Raw genomic sequence first — 23893 nt, 5'->3', positions numbered from 1 at the left:
ACCTCCTTAGCCGATGCTGCCATCTTCTGCTCCATTTTATTCCACCAAACACTGTGGTCCCCTGCTACCCACTACCCCATCTTATGCTGCAGTACTCCACTCCTCATCCCTCATACCATGCTGCAGTACCTACATCTACATCCATGGTTGCTGTTCCCCCATCAACCCCGCCCCACCCAACCCTAATTCCCCTTTCCCTGATCACAGCACCTCCTTCACACTCACCTCTACCCTGGTATTGTGGCACCCCACACCCAAAGTCATGGCACCCACCCCCTTCCTCCTCTTCACCCTGGCCACAGCACTACTCTGCCATCAACCCTACTGCCCCAAATCACATTACCTCCCTCTCATCCACCTAACACTCCCTGGGTCCCAGCGGCTTTCTGCCATCCACCCCACTCATTATATGACATTGCCACCCCTACATAACACTCTGGTCCACTCCACAAACTTTCCTGTTCTGAAATGGGCACTTTTGCTTGTCATGAAATAAAAATAATGACAATGATATAAGTTATATATATTATACCCCCACTTTACTCCAGGCCTTATGGACATCTCCACCCTTCTTGCACCAAAATAAACTTGAAGACACCTCACGCACAGGGATTGGATGCATTTCCACATTCATTGCCCATTTTTTACTTTCATTGCCTATGTCCTGACTAGTGTTTTGAAAAACTGAGGTCAAAGTCCAGCCATTTTTTTTGTTTGGATAGGGAAAAACAAAATCTCTGGGGTTTAAATATGTCAGGCAGTCTCTGTGACATTTCTGCCTGATTTTAAATACTATCCTGAAAAGTGATTTTAATTATTTTAATTAACTGTCTGACACTGGTCATCTGAACAGGAAACAAGGTAAAATCTCTCTTATGGAGACCCAGACAGCAATAAAATCCTAACAGATGTTCTAAGCCTCCCCCAGTCTACTAGAAAATGTGTTTCCATTGCTGCCTGTAACCTGTCTCTGTCAGGGAGGTTTCTCCTCACTTCCTGTTCTGACAGCTTTAAATAAACAGGAAGCGGAGAGATTTCTCCTCACTTCCTGTTCGTCCAATCACTTAATTGTACAACTAGGGCATAACAAGGAAGTTGGGACTTTTTATGAGGCAAGTGGCAGCTGAACAAGACAAAACATATATAGTGACTAATTACATAATAGGTAGGAAGAATAAACTGTAAAATGTAAAAGGAATCAAGAGCTCTCTCAGAAGACTCTATTGGCCAGTTTGCATTTTTCCTGGATAATCTCTATTGTTTTCCACCTGAAAGAGGCATCTGACCTTACCCACACAATTATTTTGTGAGTTCTTTCTCACCCTGTTTCAGCTACATAAGAAGATGTGGGATGCATATTGGGAAAGGCAGGTAGATATCACTGCTAGTTTCCAAACATATGTTAGAAATGGTTAGTTTTGGGTGGATTGTACTATTAAAGGAGATGTAATGTGTTTTTATGTATTCATTAAGGGCAGCATTGAAAAATAAAAATGTTCATTTATTTATGAAATATAGGATAGATATACCATGCATTATCATACCCAGCCAGAATGTGAAGCTTAAAATGGTTCTAACGGCAGAAGGTGTTTTTACTTACTTTTGCTTACCTGAGTCTGATCTCAATCCAGTGCTGTGCCTCTAGCGTCTCTCTTGGCACTGGCCAAGGAGGCAGCAGCAGGATCCATTGGCTCCTGTTGTCAATCATAGCCTGTGAGGAGACAGCTGGGGGGCAGGGGCAAGCCATGCTCTTTATGTCAATGGACACACAGAGCCCAGCTCAGGATCGAGCCTGTGCGAGTGCTCCCACAACAAGCGGCTATTTTAAAAATAAAAAATAAATTCCTTCACAATCTTTACTGCCTACTAGAAAAAAGCCTGGTATTTACAAACCTAAATGGGGCTAATTAACTAAAGGCAACTAGACTGCACACTCTGCAAGTCCAATTTCTCCAGAGCTTAGGAAATGAGGTGACGTTTCACTTTGCAAAGATTACCCAATCACGTGCAAGGGAAATTGAAAAAAAAAGGCATTTTTGCTTGCACATAATTAGATGATGGAAGCCAGCAGAGCTTACCCTCATTTACTAAGCTCTTGAGCAAGCTCACTGTCTGTTTCCCTTTAATAAATCCACCCCAATGTGTCAAAACAGTGACTCGTCTCTATCCCCCCCCCCCCCCCCCCCCCAATTTGTGGCAGTGTTGAATTCTAAGCCTGTTAACTTGCTACACATTTTCACTGACAAGGTATACACTTGCAGAGCACTTGAAGCACAATTTCTAATTGACAATTTTCCAATTTGTAGCAAATTGGCGTGGCAAGTCTCTAGCATGAGCAAAGTTGCAGTGGTAAGTCTACAGCAAGAGCTCTACAAGTCTACAGCATTAAAATTCAGCCACTGTGACCCCTGTGGTGGGATGACTATTGCACAACATAACTGAACCAGAACTTACAGGAGACTTGCAGAATATTTGCAAATAAAGTTGATCTGGAGTCATGCATTGCGGACTTGATGCAATTGTGCAACAAACTTGTGAAGCCTGGCAAGTCTAGCAATAGCAAGTCATTTTCAAACTTGCAGCACAATTGCCTGGAATCTGCTATCCAATGTTTCAGTAAAGTGGAATTAGAGCCTAACTATTCTTAAAAATGTTCCATCCCCCTCCTCCTACCTATCCTATCTACCCGGTCTGATCTGGTCTGGTCACATGACCTTGCAGCTCCAGCTCGCCTGTGTCATGGAGCGCTCGACCGGGAATTATGAGAGCCATGACAACACCCATAGACTCCCATGACCCAGCCGCTGTGAACAGTTCCTCTCCCATGCAACCACTGTTCATTGATACAGGGGAGCTAGAGCTGTGGGATCACATGACCAGACCGTAGTGGAGTAAAAAAGGTAAGTATACAGATCATTTTTACAAAAGTTAGGCAAGATAGGTAGGAGGAGGGGAAAGGAACATTTTTAAGAATAAATAGCGTTAGGCTTTAACCTCACTTTAACCACTTCCTGCCAGCCCACCATCAAATAACGGCGGAGTGGTGTGGCTCTCGTTCTGGGATGACGTCAAATGACGGCGCCCAGTTTAGTTTGTTCATGAGACACGGTGTAACCCCGATCTCGACAAAGAGCCGTGGTTCTTTGCCCAGGTGATCGGCTGTGTCCAATCACAGCCGTCCACATGTAAACATGGAAGTGCTGTTTATCTGCTCTACTGAGTGTGAGCTGAGGAGAGCCGATCAGGAGCATCTCCTCACAGGGAAGATTTGTAAAGGTAATCAGGGCACTGATCATCAGTGCCCTGATTACAATGCAGCCCCAGCAGTACCCATTAGTGACGCCAGTCTGTGCCCATCAGTGACACCAGTCTGTGCCCATCAGTGCCTGCCAATCAGTGTTGCCTTTCAGTGCCCATCAGTGCCACCTATCAGTGCCCATCATTGCTGTATTTCAGTGCCCATCAATGCTGCATATTAGTGCCCTTCAGTGCCGCCTCATCAGTGCAGCCTATCAGTGCCCATCAGTGCAGCCTCATCAGCACACATCAGTGCAGCCTCATCAGCACACATCAGTGCAGCCTCATCAGCACACATCAGTGAAGGAAAAAAAAATTACTTATTTACAAAATTTTCTGACAGAAACGTTTTTTTTCCCCGTTATTTTTAGCAAAAAATAAAAAACCCAGTGGTGATTAAATACAACCAAAAGAAAGCTGTATTTGTGTGAATAAAATGCTAAAAAATTAATTTGGGTACAATGTTGCATGACCACGCAATTGTCATTCAGAGTGTGACATCGCTGAAAGCTGAAAAATGGCTTGGGCAGGAAGAGGCGGAAAGTGCCCTGTATTTAAATTGGTTAAGGGGTTATAAAACCCATGACAACCCTTTTTATGTTTTTGGGTGGCAGATTGATCTTCCATTTGAAGGTGCGTCTGAGAGAAGTCTTTCTTGGATGTAACCACAGACACAGATCTTTTTTGGTGTCTAGAACAGGAAAATGGGGGATCAAAGTAACAAGGAAGGAAGGAGGGGTGAGTAGTGGAAAAAAAACACTACTGACATTTTACTGTAATGGTTAATGGAATATATTAAAACACAAAAAAGTGAAGCCGGAATTGGGCTTTTAAAACATATAAATTTAAACTAAATAAATATGATCCATGCACATCAGGCAAAAATAAATTGCTGGATCTATTTCAAGCATAATAGTGTTTTAAAACTGGCTGGACTTACATAACACACCTTCATATGTAAAAGATCAAAGACGGTGTTTAGTCACCTCCTTTGACAAGCCTGCCTTTTCAGAATTTACTACTCCGTAAGGTATCAAAAGATTAACAATAGCAGAGGGATTATTACTTTATCACTTGCAGACTCACGAGGCTAGAGATACATGAACGATGCACGTGTACAAATGCAAGACTATTCTTATTTAGATGCTTCACAACCAAAAATAACAAATAATTTACTCCTACATTGTTAAATGATAATCACCATGTAAGTCAACTAAATACAAGCCTTGAATTTTCTCAGCTGTTGTTGCTGTCACAGCACTGTCTTCTCTAGTTCTGGGACTCTGATTCAAGAATGGTTATTGTTGGCCTTGTCTTGCTACAACACATGCAGACACATGTGCTCTTTGGACTATTGAAAGCTTTATTCACGCAGATAACAGAGTAGATGAACAAAAGACAGGATAATGCCAGAAAGAAAAAGGAAAATTTGTGTGATGATGTTCTAAACTGACCTACAGTAGCACCGGATATAAAGTCAAAAAACTACAGTGCAAGTTATTTTGGCAGATGAACTTTATGTTCAGCTAACATTAATTCAATTTAGAAAAAAAATTTAAAATTGTATATCAGCATGTGAACGACAGGGGAATGCACTGTCATTTTGGTAATAAGACAGCATAAAAACACGTTTTGTTGAGGGGGGGGGTTTACATGGAGAAATCTCTGAAATAGTATTTAGGTCTCTGCAAATCTCTACTGAACATTATTATGGTGTTTATGATGTGTATTATGCAAAAAAAAGGGCCGTTAGAGTGTCTTAATTTGTTTTTTTAGGAATTACTTCACTATGCAAGCAGCTAGAGATGTCAAAGATGGTTCATTTTAAAGCTTTTTTATTGCTTGTTAAAAATATGCAAATACTTTAATGTCCACAGTCTAGGCACAGATGCACTTTTACTTCCCCTTTGCCCCCTTCGTTCTCTGTATTGCCAAAAAAAAATTATAGTGAAAACTGTAGTGACACCTTACATTGGTGGTCATTACAGATGTGACTCCTTACAACGGTTTCGGTGTGGGCAGTCTGACACTGCTCTCTCCTCAAGAAAACTTAGCTGAAAAGGGTCAAAGGGACAATAGCTGAAAAGACAGCTTTATGAAATTGTAAAGCAACATTTTCCTCAACACTTTACAAAATGAAGGAAGACAGTACAGTTGCAATACAATTCAATATAAGAGGGATCAGAATGGTTGACATTTCTGAAAAGGGCTAATCCTGCCATGAGCTGGGTGAGATCAAAGTTGCAGTTGACCTCCTCTTGAGGTGGGTATGTTAATGGTCTTCCTCCTGTTCCATCAACTGATTTATGCTGCTATGTGTATCTGGGAAACAATTTAGGGATGCACTTAATGTTATGTCCATAACATAAAGATAGCTAAAGAGTCACAGTGAGAGGCTAGCATTGTGTTGGTGGTTTGAAGCATTGGGGGAGATAAGGGATAGTGCCAGCTCAGGCACCATAATGAAGTGGAGTACTTAATTTTGTGAATAAATTGCATACATACCAACATTTGGGCCTGAATCCACAAAACGAAGAATAATGATGAAAAAACAGTGTACTTTTTACACATGTATACAAAATATCCAATGCATGGTGAACAACTAAAAAAACTCTACCACAAACTACTATACCAGCAGATAGTCAAAGTTCTTAAAGGAAATCCAATATTATCTGTTCCATTATCAGAGAGCCTACCACGTTAGGGAGACTATCAAGTTATAGAGCAAAATACATTAGTAAGAATATGCTGAAATGCCAAAAAACTGCTAAGTTAACAAGACTCTCAAACTTTGAGTCTGTTATGTTAGATGGCCATGTTTGAGAAATTGTTATAATTTCATTGGTAGTATAAGGATGACAATACCGTTGCCTCAGGCAGTAAAGCAATTTTCATCTTTCTTTCCCCTCTACCCTCCACCCTACTCCTTCCACCTCAGTTTTTTTCCTCTTTTTTTCTCTTGCCTAGCCTTTCATTCCTAGGAGCACAATGGCTCTGAAAGTGGCGTTATAGGTCACATGACAGAAAAGACACCACTCTTCCAGGCTAAGCACCAGGTCAAGGCCACACATGTAAATATGTGCCAATGACCTTTTGGCATTATGGACCACCTTGAACCTCAGTGGACCGAAGTCATGATTCTGATTCACCATCCAATGAGCAAGCTGAAGGTGGATAGGGGACATACATGCTGATTACAGAAATAAAAGGAGATACAATTTTAGTATGCATGTTCTGCAGGCTTTACTCACCACTGGTCATACCTACCTTCATGAACATGCTAAATCCTGTCTTCAGCAGGTCGGTGAGGCCAGAAGACATGTGTTCAATGTCCATTGGCTCAGCACGATCAGGGTGGAAAATTTCTTCAATGATTTGTTTCAACAGTGGCTTGTAGGAGGCCTAGAAAAAAATGTATTCAAATGTTATAACATGTTCCAGAATAATTCTCAGTTGTTTATTGATTCTGTTACTTTTGCTCTACTCTTCCTCTCACAGGTACCCATGAAGAATGCCTGACTATGTCCACTCTTTCCACCCAGCTTTTCCATTCATAGAAGCCGGTACTACAGCTTCTATGTGTGGAGGAGGCAGGCCTTTTAATCATCCACCCATCTTCAAATCATAGATCCTGTTTCATTCACAGAAGCAGTAGTACAGCTCTACAGTACCCATCTCGCTGGATGTAAAATGATGTTTACATAAAGCAACTATATATGGAGAATATACAGAATAAACTAAACACATTCATGTCTCAAGAGCAAAAGGGACCTCCATGGATGTATCTGTTTGTCTATCTATGGATCTATCTATGAATGTATCCACGTATTTCTTAATTATGATTGGCCAGAATTCAGGTATCATTCATGCTGAAAAGCATGGCCACATAATCTTTAGTAATGATCTGGTTCATAACCCACTTACTGCATCAGATCAACACACCCTACCACAAAAATATATTTTGTGGGCTGGAAATCTATACTTATTGTGACAACCACAAGATGAATTATGCATCATCGTAACAAAATAACAAACAATACAGATGAAGCAAAACACAAATCGACCACAAGCATTTTATCTGTGGTTGGACATTTCTCTGGAGCAATATAGGTAGCTGCTTCCAAAACATTCATGCCCTAGTTACCCGAATACATTGCTACTTGTTTTTAGACCCCTTTCATACTGAGGTGGTTTTCAGGCATTTTGGTGGTAGAAATAGCCTCTATATAGTGCCTGAAAATCCCATTCATTTCAGTGTGTATTTTCACACTGGGGCGGTGCCCTTGCGCGCAATTGTCAGGTTAAAGCAACGCAGTGCTGTATCGCAAAAAATGTCCCATTCATTAGGCAAGAAAATCTTCCAGGGCTGAAGTGGTTAAGCAAGCTGCTAGCAGGCTTTTGACAAGCGTCAAGAATTTCTGAAGCCCGCTAGCAGCTTGTTTAAAGTGGCAATCAACATTCCCATTAGGATCTGTGTTCAGCATTTACAAACTGGAGCTGAATGTTACTTTAAAAGCTTCAACAAAGCTTGCTGAAAGATCTGCTAATGCTATGTCAAAGCTTGCTGTTCACACTGCTGTGTAAAACAGGTCTTAGACTGCACAGTCGTATTTAGGCACACTGCACAATTGAAGTAACAGAAAACTGAATGTAGGACTATGGAAACACAGATTATTAGTACAATGTCAATCTGATTGCATATCCAGTTTTGTTATTTTAATTGGGCTTTATTTGAATTCAATGTGGCCTTACCCCTCTCACGTTTGCAGTTTATCTTGGTCTGTGCACTTTTAGCCAACAAGTCTTAAAAAGTGAAATGGCTCAGTACATGTTTGTGAATGATTTGTTATACTACCATAACAAATAGGTATGTACAGCAGGTAAAATAGGTATTGAACACATCACCATTTTTCTAGATACATTAATTTCTAAAGGTACTATTGGCATTGAATTTTCACCACATGTCGGTAACAACCCATGCAATCCATACATACAAAGAAACCAAAACAATTAAGTTCAGAAATGAAGTTATGTATGATAAAATGGAATGACACAGGGAAAAAGTATTGAAAACGCTAACTGAAATTTATTAAATACTTGGTTTGTTGGTAATGACAGCTTCAAGACGCCTCCTGTGAGAAACTAGTCACATGCATTGCTCAGGTGGGATTTTGGCCAATTCTTTCACACAAACAGTTTTCAAATCTTGAAGGTTCAGTGGGCCTCTCCTATGAACTCTGATCTTTAGTTCTTTCCATAGATTTTCTATTGAAATCAAGTCAGGCGATTGGCTGGGCCATTTTAGCAGCTTTATTTTCTTTTTCTTTTAAACCAATTGAGAATATTTCTTGGCTTTGTGTTTGGGATCATTGCCTTGCTGAAATGCCCACCCTCATTTCATCTTCATCATCCTGGTAGATGGCAGCAGATTTTTAACAAGAATGTCTTGGGACATTTTTCCATTCATCCTTCCTTCAATAATATGAAATTTGCCTGTACTGTATGATGAAACACAGCCCCACACCATGATGTTCCCACCTCCAAACTACACTGTTGGTATGGGGGTGTTTTGGGGTGATGTGCAGTGCCATTTGACCTCCAAATATGGTGTGTTTTATTGCCTCCAGATAGTTTTCCAGGCTTGTTTAAATCTTGTGCAGCAAACTTTAAACTTTAAGGTTTCAACATGCTGCTTCTTCAGAAATGGAGTCTTGCATGGTGAGCGTACAGGCCTTAGCGGGTGAGTGCATTACTTGTACCTGCTAATTCCAGGTCTTTCTGAAGCTCTCCATAAGTAGTCCTTGGTTCTTTGACAACTCTTCTAAAAATGATTTTCACTCCTCTGTCAGAAAGCATAATTTGTCCCCAGAATGATTCACCTTCATTTAGATTTGATTCAGGCAAGCACGAATCCGCCTGTCCGTTTTTCAGGCGTATCCATGCGGGCCACCCATTGACTTCTGTGGGCAGGCGGATGTCAGCGGAGATGTGTCAGCTGACACCCCCCTGCCATCCGATCTGACAAGATCCACTCAAAACAGACGGCTAGTGAAACGTTCACCATCCATCCAGCAGATTGGATCAGATGGCATTGGATGAAAATGGACAGGCTGTCCGTTTTCATCCGATCTCCCCATAGAGAACAGTGGGGCTCGGACAGGTTCATCCCTGCACAGTGAGCAGAGATGGACCTGTCATCCGCCTGCTCAGTGGCGATCAATGGAGTGATCCCCTGCTGAGCAATCGGAGTCCGTCCAATTGATCCGCTCGGTGTACACCCAGCCTTAAACATATGCTGAAATCATTATAAGAATGATATAAAAATATAGCAAGCATGTGTGCCATGGTTAAAGAATTATCCGTGTGAATCAGAACTTCTCTATTGCATAATTAGCATTTCCATTCGCACAAAGATAAGGCATCGGATTTAAATACCCCAGATTTGCTATGGTTGTACATGCTTTAGAGGCAAGATAGCATAACATTCCATTTTGCCCTGTAAGTCTAGCAGATCACACCTACACTACAAGGAAGCCTATATATGGCTGTACATGCTGATGAGGCTTTTAAGTTCAAGTCTGACTAAATAAAAACACACGCACATGTTGCAGAATTGCAATGTCATGAATATCAAAGCAATCTAAGTTAACCGTTATGTTGTTATGTTAGCCTATTCCAGTACAGTTAATATGGCATGCACAGTAAGATAAAATACACTAGCCAGTGCCAACTCCATGCTCTAATCAAGGTAATGCTTTATATACACATAGCAATTTTCTATGATTTAATGCCGCTTTCAACTAGCTTGCAATTGTAAAAACGACCAAAAGTCAATCGGACACCAATACTTAAAACTGTGTTAAATCCAAAAACAAAAATGTAATATATTGCAGATTACCAATTCTTAGATGTTGTTGCTACTTTAATTTCCTTTTAAAGGTCTTTATTCTTATTTTTGCCTGTTTTTACAGGCTAGGGGTGTGATTTACTAAGAAGAAGGCACTGCACCAGTTCATACATTAATTGGTGCACCGGAAAAGTCATTAATTGAACGTGCGAACCGATGCACATTGAAGCGCAAATAACGATAATAAATACCTGCATATGTAAACTGAAACTGGTGCTAGGGTAACTGCGGTTTTCTCATTGATAATAGCGCACGCCCAATACAATTGGTTCATTTCATCTCATTGGATGTGTCTTGTTAGGTAATTAGTAGGTGCACTCAGTTAATTAACCCTTTTGATGCTAATCTCATTCATATTACTTCTAATATATCTTTGAAATGTGTTTTTTTTCTTTTTTTACCCAAATCTTTCAATACATTACAAAGAACAGAGAAGTGTTTCTAAACCCAATAAATATTTTTTTTCCGATCTTGATCTTTAAAGGTGACCATACACTGCAATCAGTTAGATCTTAAATAAAATAGATTTAGTACAAGAGCCTGTTTGATGTCCTATATTTTGAATTAATTGTTCAAGTGCGTCTTATTACCTATTTTGCCTAAATATCGAGTTGTACAGAGATTGGCCAATCAGATTGCATAGTGCATGACCATCTTAGGTGCCAAATTTGGAATGTAGATGTGCCATGACCCACTTGTATTTTCCAAACTATATTTCTTGGGCATTATACAAGACACTTGAAAAAACACCTTTTTTCAAGACATGCTAGAGTGATCAGGAATCTTCAAACAACTGCTCTCCAGCTGTTGCGGATCTACACATCCCATGAGGCATTGTAAAACTCTGACATTCACAGACATGACTAGGCATGATGGGAATTGTAGTTCCTGAACAACTGGAGGCCATAGTGTCCATAGTGGCGCACAGATTTTATTCTCCCGTGTGCCGAAATCGCTATAGTAAATGGGGATTTATGCTCTGTTACCAGCACACCTTTTCGTAAATATGGAAATGTGCGTTGCACCTCGCCGTGCGCCTCTACTGATGGTGCACGGCTTTTGTAAATCACCCCCAGTAAGTGTGTTGTTTTTTTACTTTCTTTAACAGACCAAGCTGTCCAGCATTAATAGCAGTTAGAGGGTTGAGACAAACCATTTACACCCCATTCACACTTGTGCGACTTGTCAGGCGACTTTGGAAATCAAAGCTGCATGACAAGTTGTACCCCATGTTTTCCAATGGTAGCCATTCATATGTGTGCGACAAAGTATAACTAAAGGCAAAACTTTTTTAGTTTTGGATAGAAAGCAGAGGGATTAGAACGCATTTCAGTTTTTTATTGCTGTCTGTGTCCCCTTTCTATTTGTTCTGTTTACCATTATCATTGAAAGTGAAAGTAAAAGAAAATCCCAGATTTTGGGTTGTCCCCAGAAAAGTAAAAGAGGGGAAATCTTCCAAAGGGACACTAGTTCTGGTGACCTGGGGGTCCCCAAAGTTACCTTCATTTTCAGGGATTTCTTCTCACTTCCTGTTTAGTTATAGGACAGGAAGTTACATAGTAGGTAGGGTTGAATAAAGACAATAATAGTCCATCCAGTTCAACCTGTGTTGGTGTCGATAATCATTTCCCATATTCCTGTATATTGCGTTCACTAAGATAAGTGAAGAGAAATCTCCCCAGGGAGACACAGAGGGCCAAAAAAAGAAGAAAAAAACCTGACAGGGGTTATAACCCTCCCTTACTTTATCCAAAAAGAAAAAAAAGTTTTACCTATAGTTCTACTTTAAAGTTGCAGCGACTTCAAAGTAGTTCATGCACTACTTGGTCTGATTTTCATGTAACTCGAGGGCCATAGACTTCAATGTTAACCCTCAAAAGTTGCATGAAACTCATACCTGAATGTTTTACATGCAACAGTGGGTCTGACTTTGCAGAGGGACAACAAGCCACACCCATTCAAAGGCCTCCACACTCACCAGATCTCAATCCAATAGAGAACCTTTGAGATGTGGTGAAACAAGATATTCGCATCATGGATGTGCAGCAGACAAATCTACAGCAACTGCGTGATGCCATCATGTCACTATGGACCAAAATCTCTGAGGAATGTTTCCAACACCTTGTTGAATCTATGCCACAAAAAAATTGAGGCAGTTCTGAAGGCAAAAGGGGGTCCAATTCAGTACTAGCAAGATGTACCTAATAAAGTGGCTGGAGAGTGTATATAAGATTTGTCTCTTTCTTGCAGGACCTCTTGACCCCTCCAGTTTTTTACCTCTCCCTGACAGACCAGAGTCAGTGAACACAGCAGCAGGTGATTGTTTGTTTATTAGAGCACACTGCTTTCCTGGGTTTAAGGGCACCCTGTAACATATCACAAATTGAATTCAAGCAATTACAAGAGCAAACTACAATATTTGTCAAAAATATGTATAGCCCCAGTTTAACTGTAAGGCTTTCCATATGCAAATCTTCCATCTTGAAGAAAGAATTTTTAATGGTGCTGCACTTTTCACTCCACTCTGCTTTATTATGATTACATACACATATCTTCAGTATCACCGCCCCCCCCCCCAAAAAAAAGAACAAAACCCCCCCAAAAAATAGTATATGAAAAACACCCTCAGCCAACTTGTGCTCAGTCCTTACCCCACAAGATCTATGTCAAAAATAGGAATGGTAGAGATATAGGGCAGCGTAAGAGATCTGAAAAAAACTGGAAACATCATGTTCTTTGTCGCCACAAAACCGAACAGAAATCGACATTGATGCAACATTGAGAAAAAAGCCTCAAACTACACTTAAATTGTTCTAATGTCTTTGTCAGGCTAATTGGGGCAAATAATACATTGTTGCATAGTGGATAGCAGTTCTCTATGGTGTTTTACTCTGCCTTACATACAGGGACACTCCCTGCAAAACTCAAAGGCTTGCCCTCCCCTTCTAATTCTAAACGTTACCTCTAGTGCTAAGCCACCCACACACCAGTGATCCTTGCTATTCCTGCAGCGAGGACAAAGAGGTAGTGCGAGAATAAAAATGGCCATACACGCATGGATTTCTTTCATTCAACCTGCAAATGGAGCCAATAGGGCCACCCATAGATCAAGTTTTGATCAACTCAGCAGGAAACTGCAAGAATTCTATCCTTGTATGGACAGCTTAAGGCTGGGTTCACACTGCTGAGGTGGCAGACATTGCATGTGATTCGCAGCGCACTGCTGTTCACATCACATGCGATGTCTGTGCTGTGCGATATCAGCCATACAGATAGTATGGCTGATATCGCACCGCATTCGGTCCAAACTCGCACAGGACCCTTTTTTTTGTTCGGACCAAAATCGGATCGCATGGGTGTTCACACCTATGCGATCCGAAAATGTCCGAATTGTCAGTTCGCATTGCGATATGCGGGCTGAACTGGGGGTGTCATTAACATTGTATGACACTCCCCAGCAGTTCGCATATGGCAGTGTGAACTGCCGTGCGAGTTGGTGCGATGCGGGAACCCGCAGTAAATTCGCTGCGTTCCCGCACCGCAGCAGTGTGAACCCAGCCTTAAAGTGATATTAAACCCTCGGTTTTAGCAAAGTGGTAGTAAAGCTTCGCTTTGTGATTTCTTTTACAAAACAAACATGTTATACTTATCTGCTCCATGCAGTGGTTTTGCACAGAACAGCTCCAATCCTCTTCTTTTCTGCTCCTTTGCCTTGAGAAGTGCCCCCAGAGAAAGCCGCTTGCCTTGGGGGCACCACTGCACACTCACTCCTGAGCCGCTGCTCTATGCGTTCATAAGACACATAGAGTCGTGGCTTGGCCCGCCCCCCGCTCTCTCCTCTTTGGCTCACTAGCCAATTGCCTCCCGCTACTGTCACAGCCAATGAGGAGGGAGAGTCCCGAGGACAGCCAAGGCTATTGCGAACATCGCTGGATCGGAAAGGAGCTCAGGTAAGGATTGAGGGGCTGGGAGGCCGCTGAACACAGAAGGATGCATGAAAGTAAAAAACCTTCAGCCTTTAGAACCACTTAAAGCAGTTTCAGCAGCTGATTTAATCACTTACTAAGTACCAGTGGCGGCTGGTGTTACATTTTCGGGGGGGGATCCAGCATTGAAAATTGTAAACTGTAAGAATTTTACAGATAGTTTACTAAGGAATCTCTATTTTTTTTTTTTTGAGCTTAATGCGTGCAGGCTTAAAATCCTGAGGGTTTAATACCACTTTGAGTATTCTACATATCTGTGCTGTTTCTCTGGTGTCTGGCTGCAGCAGAAAACTGTTTGGTGGTCACAATGCAAGAGGAGAATCTCATTATATAACACTCCTAAAGAATCTCAACGGACAAAATCCTCACTCCTCCATCTCCTACTTGTCATCCATATTGGACAAAAACAGAGAGGGATGGAGAAGAGGACCACCATGTAAATAAAAAGGTCTTATTTCACCAGACATGATGTTAGGAGATGCAGGGTCATAATTATTTAGGCTTGTTGTATTTTAATTCAATTTGGTTCCAGTGGCAGTATGGTGACATCACTATGAGGAACAGAAACAAGTCATCGGCGGGCCCAGACCTCAATGCTGGATCACTGTTTTCCACCAGTAGAATATGGGCTTTGGAAGGTTTTTTTTAAGAACAAATCGATGAATGAGTGGGAGGGGGTTAGGTGAGAGTTAAGGATTTTATTTTTGCTTTAAATCTGATCAATGGTCAGTACACACCACTAAGCAGTTTACCAATAACTGGGAGAGGGATATCCTATTACATTACTTAGCAATAGGTATATGCTTCTAATCCAAAAGATCAAACAAATCTTACTGGTGTGTGGCAAGCCACAAGTGTGACTAATGCCGCGTTCACACGACCGGTTTTGCTGTTGGAATAAACTCTGAAGGTTTCTCCGACGGAACTCTGAGGAAATTCCATTCAAGCGGTCAAACCAAAGTCTGACCAAAGTCCGACCGTCCAGAACGAGGTGGCATACAGCACGTACGACGGAACTAGAAAAAGGAAGTTCAATAGCCAGTAGCCAATAGCTTCCGTCTCGTACTTGCTTCAGAGCATGCGTTGTTTTCGGTACGTCGGAACAGCATACAGACGAGCGGTTTTCCCAATAGGAATTGGTTCAGTCGGAAATATTTAGAACATGTTCTATTTCTAGGTCCGTCAAAATTTTCTAAAAAAAAAGTCCGATGAGGCACACACACGATCGGAATATACGATGAAAAGCTTCCATCTGACTTTTTCTGTCGGACATTCCGCTTGTGTGTACGCGGCTTTAATGTATCTAAATGTACAACCTCTCTTAGAAATTTCAACAGCTATGCCATATGTGTGTCCACCTAAACAATGCATTCAGCCTATATTTAGTCAGATAAACCCTCACAATACATAGCTGCAGTAAATCTAAAGGATATTGCACAATTACAGTTTTAGTCATATCCAATGTTCATTATTGCTGGCAAATCACTTCTACTGGTGATCCAATACAAATAAGGATTCCTCCTGCAGGCAGTTCACTGTTATTGAGGGACCAACTGCAGTTATGTTTGTTATTTCATTAAAATAAGGCTGACTTGGACTAAAGAGCCTATACTTGTCCACAAACTCTCTGAAACCTAAGAAACGCCAAATATCACAGCTATCAGATTGCCAGTCTGAGCCAATCCACCCCAATTCACCCCACATTTGAACATATTTAGTTAAGCCATGCCCACCTTTATTTATCTTCTACCTTGTGGATCCAGATATCTGTAAAAACCCTTTTAAACTCTTTATGAACTTGGCTGTTGTATGTTGAATGCGGCATTTTGCTAACTAGTGACTTAAACTTTCGATTTATTTTTTTTCCTTAGTCAAAACTATATATCATGTACATTTTCATTATATCTCCTTCTAAACATTACTTTCAATAATGTTTTTCTCAGGAAGCAATGTCAGCTTTCTACATTGAAAACAGAGCAAAATATTACAATTTTAATTCTCATGTTAAGAGACCATTAAAAGCAATTAATTATAATTGGCTCTTTGTTTAAACTGTGTGAATCTCTCATTAATAAAAGATTCAATAATTGCCGAGAGTCAACACTACAATGCATTGAGCCTCACTGAGGCGCCTTTCACAAAGTAACAAATCAACAATGGTTTCCAGGAACTAACATTTTTTATTTAAAGACTTCTGCTTAATCTAAATCCACCTCCTCTTTCAATAGCTCAGAATGAATAATTCAGAACATACAAATTATATTCATGACAAAGTGGATAACAGCCCATGGATGTTTAGCAAACATTGGAAGAGTATCTAGGTTGTAGGATAGGTCTATACTCACTTATTAAAATGCCTTAAGGGAAAAGATGACAGATGTTGCACATAGCAATGACAACCTTTCATTCATTATCAGAAGAGAAGGAAAGAAACAATCTTACTGGTTAACATGTGGGGGCACTAAACATTCACTGGTGGTGCCCACAGTGGATATTTGCTGAATGTCAGATTTACTGCTTTATTTTTTAAATTTCACATTTTTAGAACATTTTTAAAACAATAAGAAAAAAATATATATTTTATACAATCTCTCCCCATAATACTTCAAAAATGACATGTCACAAGTGTTTACGTACAACACAGATCTAGTTTTACAATTTACTAATTGCTCAATAGATTATGTTTTATCTGTGGAAGTAGATCTGATTTCACAGGGATGTCCAATGTATTTACAACATGAGCATCTTAGTCCTCCTATACAAACTTTTAATTGATATCCAATTGTTCTCATTTCTCCATTGTCTGCAGAACAAACGAGATAACAGCACATTAAAAAGAGTGGGTGCTTTTCTATCAACAAATTTTACACCAATTCTTACTTAAGATCACTGAATACAATAGATATTGGTTTATAATTTTTCTATTTTTTTTAATTCAATACTACACTTGAAGAATAACAGGAAGTTTCTTGTAAGACTCCTTTATTCTAAAATGGCTGATTACATACAACCCAATTCCAAAAGGGGCGCTGTGTAAATTCTACATAAAAACAGAATGCTATGATTTGCCAACCTCATAAACCCATATTTCAATCACAATAGAAAACCACTTGCTGACCAGCTGCTTTGATTATACTGCGGCAGGTCAGCACGATCCCGCGAACCATCGTAGCTATACGTCGGTCCCTTTAAGCGGGATAGCAGGCCCGCGCGCCCGCTGCACAGCGGGGGTGCTGATGCTCGTGACCGGCGGTCGCGATGACCGTTGGCCACGAGCGATCGAGAGCACGAGAGGCAGAACATAGGGAACACAGTTAACCCCTTGCTCGCCCCCTATTGTTATCCCCTTTCCTGCCAGTGTATAATTGTCAATTGACCCAAAAATGTGTCAAAAGTGTCCGCTGTGTCTGCCGTAATGTCGAAGTCTCAATAAAAATCGCAGCTCACCACCATTACTAGTAAAAAAAAATAATAATTAAAAAATGCCAAAATTCTATCCCCTATTTTGCAGACGCTATAACTTTTGTGCAAACCAATCAATATACGCCTTTTGCGATTTTTATTACCAAAAATATGTAGAAGAATACATATCGGCTTAAACTGAGGAAAAAAATGTGCTTTTTAAAAAAAAAAAAAAATTGGGGCTATTTATTACAGCAAAAAGTACAAAATATTGTGTTTTTTTCAAAATTGTGGCTTTTTTTTGTTTATAGCGCAAAAAATAAAAACTGCAGAGATGATCAAATACCACCAAAAGAAAGCTCTATTTGTGGGAAAAAAAAGGATGTCAATTTTGTTTGGGTACAGCGTCACACGGCCGTGCAATTGCCAGTTAAGGCTCATTTTCCACTAGTGTGACTTTTCATGCGACTTGGGACTGAAAAGTCGCATGACAAGTCATACCCCATGATTTCAAATGAGTACCGTTCATATCTATGCGACTTCAAAGTAGTCCATGCACTACTTTGGTCCCACTTTGATGCAACTTGAGGTCCATAGACCTCAAGAATACACAGGTATTGCTTCAAGTCGCAGCAAAAAATCACGGTAAAATCACGCGACTTTGGGGTTGCAATAGTGGAGCCTAAAGCGACACAGTGCCGTATTGCAAAAAATGGCCTAGTCATTGAGCAGCCAATTTTTCTGGGGCTGAAGTGGTTAAACTGAGAAAATGTACCACTGTAAGAAAAAATAAAGTAATTTCAAAATTGATGGCAGCAACATGTCTCAAAAAACTTGGGCAGCATCATGTTTTGCACAATGTAGCAACCCCTATTCTTTTAACAACACTGTGTAAACATCTGAGAACTGAGACCATTTGCTGGAGTTTTTGGAAAAGAATGCTGTCCCATTCTTGCTTGATATAGGATTCTAACTGCTTAACAGTCCTGGGTCTTCTTTGTTGTATTTTTTTTCTTCAAGGTGTGCCAAATATTTTCAACTGGTGAAAGGTCTGGACTGCAGGCAGGCCAGTTAAGCACCCATAACACAAAGCCATACTGTTGTCATAGATGCAGTATGCAGTTTAGCATTTTTCTGCTGAGATAGGCAAGGTCATCCCTAAAAAGACATTGTCTGTATGCAACACCACTAGACCTTCGTGCTCACAGTCTGCTCACCTTCCTTTATTGACCTAAAAAACAATTGAGGTCATATAGTGCTTAGTATAGGTATATATGCATCACTTTCCGATCTCCCGACTCCACTACAGCTTTTATCAGTGTCACCAGATATAGACGGTATTCAGCCCTTTAAGACTCAGGACAGGCTCAATCTGTACACACTTGTGCTTCTGCTGGGAAGGAGCTAGGGGCTGGGAAACAGGAGGTGCAGGGTCTGGAGGACAACCAGAGGAGGCCCCCAGCTTCTTCCCAGATAGCAGCACAAGTCTGCACAGATCGTTCCTCGGCAGTGAAGACTTCCTGTCCCCTCCACGATACAGAGCTCTACCCCTAATACAGACCCCTCTCCAATGCAAACCACAGACCTCCCTCACCCCCCACATCATACAGACTCCTGCCCCTAGCACAGATCCTTGCTCCCCAGTACAGTTCCCCCCTGAGTACAGACCTTTCATCACTAGTACAACCTTTCATCCCAGCACAGACTTCTGCTCCTCCCCAGTACAGCCCCGCTAATAAATATCTTTGCTTAGCAGTACAGTCCACTGACCCCCCCCCTTCCCACCCCTTCAGTATATATCTTCCCCTAGTAAAGACTCCCCTCAGTATGGACCACAGACCCCCCCAAAACAAATCTCCTCTCCTCAGTGCAGACCTTTTCCCCCTTTCAGTACACAGCACAGACCCCACTGTGCAAACTTCTCCCTCGCTTTTCACTTCCCAGACCTCACACTGGCAGAGCACATTGAGGAGGAAGTCCATTGCAGTGTCAAGTGACATTGCTTATCAGAGCTAAGCAGGAACTTGAGGGGACCCTTCCTTGGCTCTATAAAAGCTGCTGTGTCAGAGGTCTGAATAAACATTGACTGCAATGCACAGTTAGGCTGTCATGGTATGGAGATCCTTATCAACCCAGCACTAGAGACGCCCCTGCACTGCACCGCGGCCATGGATAATGCCAGGGACGCTTGTTTCCTGGGGACAGAAACCTCAAAAACGGTACAAATGGCAACCATATTTTATTGCTATTACAATGCTGATGTTATAAAATGAAAGTGTACGCTGTGACTATAGAACTCCTTTAAACAGCCACAGTACTTTTTACTCCCTCCTAAGTAGGAGACCACCCTACAAGGGTCTATGTTTTTTTAATATTAAAAGACAGAAATAATACATTTTCTCTAGATGTACGACAAATATGTAGCTGTTTTCTAAATGGGCTTAGAATGCCTTCAAAACATTCACAACAACAATACATTTGCTAATGCCACTTTAATCTCGGCAAGCAATTCCCTGAATATAATTAGTTCTCATTACTAGAACCACATATTTTCCTGCAAATAACAAATCTGCTTTTTTGGAGGCAGAAAGCTAAATAATACTTAATGCACATACACTAGAACAGTTGACGTGACGACTGACAGTGTATAATCATACATTATGAAAATAACAACTTTGGCTCATATACCTCATTGTGCTTTATTCATGCTGCCGACAACAATAAGCAGGGGCCATTTTCTTTCTGAATACAAACACATTACATTTTTATCCTTACTTAATATAGATGAAAACATCTGAGCAGAACTAAGCTGTACTCATTTGTGTTTTTATACTTCCAAAGACATAGCAGTTTACATATTAACCTTGCAATGTATTGTGCCATCTTATGACATGACTACTGTATCTCGTTTATCCATTCACGTGTGTCACTAATTAGACGACGAGGCAAAAGATGACTACAGAATTCAAGAAAAGTAAATATCTGTAAGCAAAAATGTAAATGTAGTTATAAAAATTGTTGCAGATTGGTTTTGTTTTTAAATGAATATGTATTAGCAAAAACTTTGACCTGTTTCAAAATTAACCACTTGCCAGCCGCTGCACGCTGATATACATCGGCACAATGGCAGCGGTGGGCAAATGGGCGTACCTGTACATCCCCTTTAATTGGCGGGGCTAGTGGGCGCACACGCGCCGCCGCTTACAGCATGACTGTGCCCACGGGCCCTGCGGACTCGATGTCCGCCGGTGTCCCGCGATCGTGTCACAGAGCCGCAGAACGAGGAGATGGCCCTAAACAAGGCATTTCCCAGTTCTGCCTTGTGACATGACAGAGATCCACTGCTCCCTGTCATCGGGAGCAGTGATCGCTGTCATGTAAGTGGTAGCCCATCCCCCCCCACAGTTTGAATCACTCCCTAGGACACACTTAACCCCTTGATCGCCCTCTAGTGTTTAACCCCTTCCCTGTCAGTGTAATTTACACAGTAATCAGTGCATTTTTATAGCACTGATTGCTGTATAAATGACAATGGTCCCAAAATAGTGTCAAAAGTGTCCGATGTGTCTGCCATAATGTTGCAGTCACGATAAAAATCGCAGATCACCGCCATCACTAATAAAAAAAAAAAAAATAATAATAATGCCATAAAACTGTCCCCTATTTTGTAGATGCTATAACTTTTGTTCAAACCAATCAATATACGCTTATTGCAATTTTTTTTTACCAAAAATATGTAGAAGAATTCATATCGGCCTAAACCGAGGAAAAAATTAGTTTTTTATATATTTTTGGGGGATATTTATTATAGCAAAAAAATTGTCGCTATTTTTTTGTTTATAGTGCAAAAAATAAAAAACGAGGAGGCGATCAAATACCACCAAAAGAAAGCTCTATTTGTGGGAAAAAAGGACGTCAATTTTGTTTGGGTACAACCTCGCACGACTGCGCAATTGTCAGTTAAATTGACGCAGTGCCGAATTGCAAAAAGTGCTCTGGTCAGGAAGGGGTTAAAATCTTCCGGGGCTGAAGTGGTTAAAGTAGTTGTAAACCCCTCTACAGTGTGCACTTGTCTCAAATAAAATCACAAGGTGTAATTTCTGTCTTCTGCTTTGTTCGTCTGCTATCAACATGAATTACTTCTGACTGGTTTTCCAGCTGATTGGCAGCCTCAGCTCTGTTCCTGTGCAAGGGGGGTGTGTCCCTTCTCACCAATTAGCTCTCAGAGCTCTCCTCACTGAGCTTAGCAGACTGAGACTTCAACACCCCCCCCCTTTTTTTTACTAATAGCTCAGACTAGCTTTATCAATTCTAGACTTTGAGCAGATGTAGACCAGAGAAGACAGCAGATAGACAGGCACAACTTATGTAGGAGGATTTGTTTAATCTGTGTATCAACTGCGACCAGTCACTTCACTGGTTATATGTGAGGGTTTACAACCACTTATAATTTCAAGGATCTACGGCAGACTGTGTAGTTTGATACTGTATGTCGATGGTCTCTAGTTGGTGTGCCTATTTTATTGTATTTATACGAGGGGCATTCAAGTCAAACCGGGACTTTTAATTTTAGAGGTATAAAAAGAGATGGTAGCGTGGCAGTACTTGTGGGACATCAGAGGAGGACACAGCAGCACTAAGGACACATCTTAGGTAAAGTCCCTTGCATTAATTTATTTTTTCTTTTAGGTAAACTTATGCTTTAAAAAAAGCTAGGATGACACAACCCTAGATTTAAATTCCGATTCTGTCTTTTGCATATCTTAGGTTAAGGCTGACCTGAGAAAGTTTTAGAAGTATTAGGTCTTGAATATAAGCTTTAAATTAAAAAATGAATGGAGTTCACGAGAATCTAATTAACTGAAAAAAATGAAGATGTCACATAAACATGCATGCATGGACTGACCAGGCGTGCATACAAAGCGGGAGTGGAATTGACACCAGACACATGCAGTGTTGGTCTATCCTGGGGAAAACCCCTTCATTAGCACGTTTTTTTTTCCGTTTTCAGTGCAAAATTTAAATATCAAACACAGCTTACTGGTATTTCAACAAGTCTGGGGAATTCTGGGCAGATTGGGCAACAGCCACATCATGTTAATGTTCTAACTTCATTTTCTCCATTCCTGTTCTGGGTCACTGACTCAAAAAATATTTAAGCTCTAGACAATCTGGAAGCTATCATTTTCTAAAGAGGTAATAAAGAATTTGGTTTGAGTTTGCAGCTACCATGGGTTCAAGGCAAATCCTGTGGGTTTGAGATTCCAGGTCCTGGCAATATTATGTTCAAACTCACCTGGGAATTGTTTGGCACTGCCTGCTTTGGAACGATTGTCAGTAGACTCATGCCGCGTACACATGACCAGGCTTTACGGACAATTCGATCGTGTGTGGGCTCCAGCGGACTTTTTTTCCCCAAAAGTTCGACGGACCTAGAAATGAAACATGTTTCAAATCTTTTCGACGGACTCGAGTCCGGTCGAAAAGTCTGCTCGTCTGTATGCTAGTCCGACGGACAAAAACCGACGCTAGGGCAGCTATTGGCTACTGGCTATGAACGTCCTTGTTTTAGTCCGGTCGTACGTCATCACGTACTAATCCGTCGGACTTTGGTTGATCGTGTGTAGGCAAGTCCGTTCATTCGGAAAGTCCGTCGTAAAGTCAGTCGAAAAGTCCGCAGGACAAAGTCTGCCGTAAAGTCCGCTCGTGTGTACGCGGCATTAGATGGGTCAATAAGGGGGATTTGGAAAAGCCAACCCCCTGACTATAAATAGGGGGAGGGGGACACAGAGCAGCCATAGTACCAGTCTATTGGAAACTGTTGTAGGGAAAGGAAGGGGACAAACTGCATAAGAAGAGATAAGGGCCAATTCAGAAACTGTACTTTATTCTGATTGCTAGCTATTTGGAATATCAGTCCATTTGCTGCCTTTTTGTTATTATTATTTGGGAGTTTTTAAAATTTAATCTTGTTGATTTGAGGTCAGTGGCTGCTTTTAGCTGCTATCCAGAGTCCAATGCATTTTTTACTAAAACATTTACCTTAAAATGTTTTTTTGATTTTCAAGTAATCACAAATGTAAGCATTTATATCATTATGGAAGTAGGGAAGGAAAGAGTATTTTATGAATGGAGGGGCATTCTAGGGAGGTAGGCAACAACAGATTCAAGGTGGGAGGGTTTTTATACACTTTATTGTGGAACTGAATTTTTACACTCTTTATTTAAATATATACACTGCTCATGTGTTAGGAAGGATGCCACATCATTTGATGGAAATGAAAATTATCAACCTACAGAG

At 40.9% G+C, this 23893-nt stretch overlaps 1 protein-coding gene across 2 annotated transcripts in view; it reads right to left on the bottom strand.

The window, feature by feature from the left end:
• The window catches only part of SCFD2 (sec1 family domain containing 2), a 725068-nt gene that overhangs the window by 55382 nt on the left and 645793 nt on the right, over nucleotides 1–23893 (bottom strand). The window contains exon 7 of one of the 2 annotated variants that reach the window (XM_073608448.1): nucleotides 6565–6699. In XM_073608448.1, coding sequence (XP_073464549.1) covers nucleotides 6565–6699 — 135 coding nt within the window. Of the gene's footprint in view, nucleotides 1–6564; nucleotides 6700–16727; nucleotides 16994–23893 lie in introns of those variants that run through there. The other variant, XM_073608450.1, reaches the window with a different exon arrangement.

The sequence above is a fragment of the Aquarana catesbeiana genome, linkage group LG01, assembly GCF_042186555.1.
Source record: "Aquarana catesbeiana isolate 2022-GZ linkage group LG01, ASM4218655v1, whole genome shotgun sequence".
In the NCBI taxonomy this organism is placed as follows: Eukaryota; Metazoa; Chordata; class Amphibia; order Anura; family Ranidae; genus Aquarana; species Aquarana catesbeiana.
Note: the sequence above shows the minus strand (reverse complement) of the source record. Positions and strands in the feature narration are given on the sequence as shown.